Source organism: Macaca mulatta, chromosome 3 (assembly GCF_049350105.2).
Source record: "Macaca mulatta isolate MMU2019108-1 chromosome 3, T2T-MMU8v2.0, whole genome shotgun sequence".
Lineage (NCBI taxonomy): Eukaryota > Metazoa > Chordata > Mammalia > Primates > Cercopithecidae > Macaca > Macaca mulatta.
The window spans coordinates 109,174,266-109,178,561 of NC_133408.1; the positions used below are offsets into that span (position 1 = coordinate 109,174,266).

General features: G+C 55.8%; 1 protein-coding gene across 1 annotated transcript; it reads left to right on the forward strand.

Moving 5' to 3' along the window:
- Positions 1-1,818: 1,818 nt before the first annotated feature.
- Positions 1,819-3,999, forward strand: TWIST1 (twist family bHLH transcription factor 1). Its single transcript, XM_001103003.5, has 2 exons — positions 1,819-2,799; positions 3,329-3,999. The coding sequence occupies exon 1, from the start codon at positions 2,152-2,154 to the stop codon at positions 2,755-2,757; it is 606 nt and encodes a 201-aa protein (XP_001103003.3). The 5' UTR covers positions 1,819-2,151; the 3' UTR covers positions 2,758-2,799; positions 3,329-3,999.
- The last annotated feature ends 297 nt before the right edge of the window (positions 4,000-4,296 follow it).

Genomic DNA, 4,296 nt, shown 5'->3' on the forward strand with positions numbered 1-4,296 from the left:
TTTACAATAAGGCAGCGGCTCACTGAACAGACCAGTTGACAAGCTGTAGTCACTGTTTCTGAGTATTTCTGTAAAAATGGTAAGGGACCAACTCTATCATTTGTCCCTCTCATGAAAGCACAGTCTTGTTTACACCTCGCTGGAGAAATAACACCCGCCTTCACTTCTCCGAAAAAGCTGAACCCTTCAGTCGACCCAAGGAGCTCCACACCCTAAGGTTTCCAGGACTAAAGCTGCGAGTCTCAGCGGGGAACAGCCACGTGGCCTGCCTGGGCGTCGCCTGGGCTCCTGCCTCCAGCTTGAGATATCTGCAGCCGCGAACCTTGGTCCAGCTCAGAAAGGGGCGCTTTGCTGAATTAATTGTTCCCACTGGTGCGTACGTACTGAGGAGCCCATGAGCGGACTTTATGTGCAGGGTGCACAAAACTCGTCGCCCCCAAACGCTGCCCCCACCCCAACACTGTGTACTGACTCCAGCCTTTTACTTTGCCGTGTAAGGGATGGACATGAAACGGTTATTGTACCTCCATTCATTTCAAAAAGGGAACAAATATGGCATTGCAAAAGATGGGCTTCTTATCCAAGGTGGCTTTCTTTCTTGTTCACCAACTTTGTTGCTTCCAGTTTGCCAGGATCTACATTAACACCCTCTTTGTGGCTCGTTTTAACATACAGACAGAAATGCTTAAAATGTTAGTGTATCCAAGTAATTGGCATGCGTTTGGGGCCCACGAAGCCTAATTGTTCACTGGATCTGCTAGATAGTGGGGGCTGGGAGGGGGTTCTTAGAGCGGGCAGCCCCTTATGTCCGGGCGCTATCAAATTCCCACTTCACTCTTACAAGCTGGCCTTTCAGGGTCACAATGCGGGGCCTAATTTGGGGGTGGGGATGAAATGGCCACAGGGTCTCTCCCTTGGGTTGGCATTGCCAGCTGTCAGGGCCGCAGCAAAGGCGCTGCGCTGCCCCCCTCTGGCTCTGCTGCCTTCCCCACGGACTGGGTTTCCTTGCACCGGAGAGTGAACTTCTGCCTCTTTCGAGCACCTTCCGAGGCGTAGTCCTTTGGATGTTGGGGAGTGTTAGACTGGGTCGTTGTAGAGGGGAAAGGAGGGCCCAGAAGGGTGAGAGAGGAGGCCAGGACGCAAATCCTCAGCCCCCGCCGCGCGGCCACGTCTTCAGAAACGCCCAGGACCTCGGGGCTGGGCCGCGGCGGTTTGGCCCTTGGAACTCCAAGGGGTTCGTCTACCTCACCATTGAGTGGGCTCCGCGGTTGACAGTTTTCTTGGCATGCCCCGCCACCCCACACCACCCCCCACCCCCAGCCTCAGCAATCCCAAATCGGCCCCACGGACCTAGAGGGCTCTTGGGCGAGATGAGACATCACCCACTGTGTAGAAGCTGTTGCCACTGCTGCTGTCACAGCCACTCCGGATGCGGCTGCCACCGCGGCCAGGACAGTCTCCTCCGGCCCCTTCCTGGGCTGCGCTAGGGTTCGGGGGCGCTGCCCGCACGCTCCGGCGGGGAAGGAAATCGCCCCGCGCCTGCCAGGGGAAGGCGACGGGGAGGGAAGGGGGAGGACGGCAAGGAGGCGGGTGGAGGGGCCGGCCGCCCGGGCCAGGTCGTTTTTGAATGGTTTGGGAGGACGAATTGTTAGACCCCGAGGAAGGGAGGTGGGACGGGGGAGGGGGACTGGAAAGCGGAAACTTTCCTATAAAACTTCGAAAAGTCCCTCCTCCCCACGTCAGGCCAATGACACTGCTGCCCCCAAACTTTCCGCCTGCACGGAGGTATAAGAGCCTCCAAGTCTGCAGCTCTCGCCCAACTCCCAGACACCTCGCGGGCTCTGCAGCACCGGCACCGTTTCCAGGCGGCCAGGCGGGGTGTGCGTGCAGCTGTTGGGCGCTTTCTTTTTGGACCTCGGGGCCATCCACACCGTCCCCTCCCCCTCCCGCCTCCCTCCCCGCCTCCCCCGCGCGCCCTCCCCGCGGAGGTCCCTCCCGTCCGTCCTCCTGCTCCCTCCTCCGCGGGCCGCACCGCCCGGGCCGGCGCCGCGCGCTGGGGAAGCTGGCGGGCTGAGGCGCCCCGCTCTCCTCCTCTTCCCCGGGCTGCCCCTCTGCCCCGGACCCGCGAGGCCACGCGTCGCCGCTCGAGAGATGATGCAGGACGTGTCCAGCTCGCCAGTCTCGCCGGCCGACGACAGCCTGAGCAACAGCGAAGAAGAGCCAGACCGGCAGCAGCCGCCGAGCGGCAAGCGCGGGGGACGAAAGCGGCGTAGCAGCCGGCGCAGCGCGGGCGGCGGCGCGGGGCCCGGTGGAGCCGCGGGCGGGGGCGTCGGAGGCGGCGACGAGCCGGGCAGTCCGGCCCAGGGCAAGCGCGGCAAGAAGTCTGCGGGCTGCGGCGGCGGCGGCAGCGCGGGCGGCGGCGGCAGCAGCAGCGGCGGCGGGAGCCCGCAGTCGTACGAGGAGCTGCAGACGCAGCGGGTCATGGCCAACGTGCGGGAGCGCCAGCGCACCCAGTCGCTGAACGAGGCGTTCGCCGCGCTGCGGAAGATCATCCCAACGCTGCCCTCGGACAAGCTGAGCAAGATTCAGACCCTCAAGCTGGCGGCCAGGTACATCGACTTCCTCTACCAGGTCCTCCAGAGCGACGAGCTGGACTCCAAGATGGCAAGCTGCAGCTATGTGGCTCACGAGCGGCTCAGCTACGCCTTCTCGGTCTGGAGGATGGAGGGGGCCTGGTCCATGTCCGCGTCCCACTAGCAGGCGGAGCCCCCCACCCCCTCAGCAGGGCCGGAGACCTAGGTAAGGACCGCGCCGCTGCACCCCTTCGCCTCTCAGGTGGCAGACGACTGGCCGACCAGGCCGCGGTTCCCAGTCCACCTCGATTTCCTCTCCTCTCCCACTCTCAGCTTTCCCACCTCACTTGGCACCGTTGCCTCGCGCCCCCAGCGTCCCGGGTAGGCCGGTCGGACCCCGTTAGGGAGAGCAGTCTCCAGGGGGATGCGCCCTGGTGAGGGGTGTGTGTGCGCGTGAGTGTGCGTGACAGGAGGGGAGACAGAGACACCCAGGGGTCACGGGTAAGGACCGTTTTGCCAGCGCCACCCTTTCTTTCAGCTTTCAATTTTTGTTCTCCTTAAAACATATGTTTTAAAACAAATTCCACCTCCTCCTTCTTTCCACCCACCCACTTCCTCTTGCCCTTGGGCTGAAATCCTTCCAGGTTGTTCAGCTTAATTTCTCGGTGGTGGTGATAAGAACAGTGCTCACTAGTCTTAGAAAACAGCCACAGAGACCTAAACAATAACCGACTCCCCCCTCTGGGTTTTTGCAGATGTCATTGTTTCCAGAGAAGGAGAAAATGGACAGTCTAGAGACTCTGGAGCTGGATAACTAAAAATAAAAATATATGCCACAGATTTTCTTGGAAATTAGAAGAGCAAAATCCAAATTCAAAGAAACAGGGCGTGGGGCGCACTTTTAAAAGAGAAAGCGAGACAGGCCCGTGGACAGTGATTCCCAGACGGGCAGCGGCACCATCCTCACACCTCTGCATTCTGATAGAAGTCTGAACAGTTGTTTGTGTGTTTTTTTTTTTTTTTTTTTTTTTTTGACGAAGAATGTTTTCATTTTTATTTTTTTCATGCATGCATTCTCAAGAGGTCGTGCCAATCAGCCACTGAAAGGAAAGGCATCATTATGGACTTTCTCTATTTTAAAATGGTAACTATCAGAGGAACTATAAGAACACCTTTAGAAATAATACTGGGATCAAACTGGCCTGCAAAACCATAGTCAGTTAATTCTTTTTTTCGTCCTTCCTCTGAGGGGGAAAAAAAAAAACTTAAAATACAAAAAACAACATTCTATTTATTTATTGAGGACCCATGGTAAAATGCAAATAGATCCGGTGTCTAAATGCATTCATATTTTTATGATTGTTGTGTAAATATCTTTGTATATTTTTCTGCAATAAATAAATATGATAAAAAAATTTAAAGAACCTTAGAGTTTGGTCTATATTTTTAAAGCTAAAGATTAAGTTGGTGGTAAATACTTACTTGTTTAATTCTAAAGGCACCCAGGAGGGAGGGGGCACTAATATAAACAAAACAGTGAAAAACTCAAAGCAGCTACTGACAGGCACAAGCATGTTATTTAAAAAGACAGCTTTATTATTATTCCAGCTTGGTATTCAGTGGGCTTAGTAGCATCTCTTCTTCATATCATCTCCAAACAGCAAAAACTAACAAATTTGCTATTCACCTCCCTTATATTTTGAGGTGGTAGTTGTAAAACCGT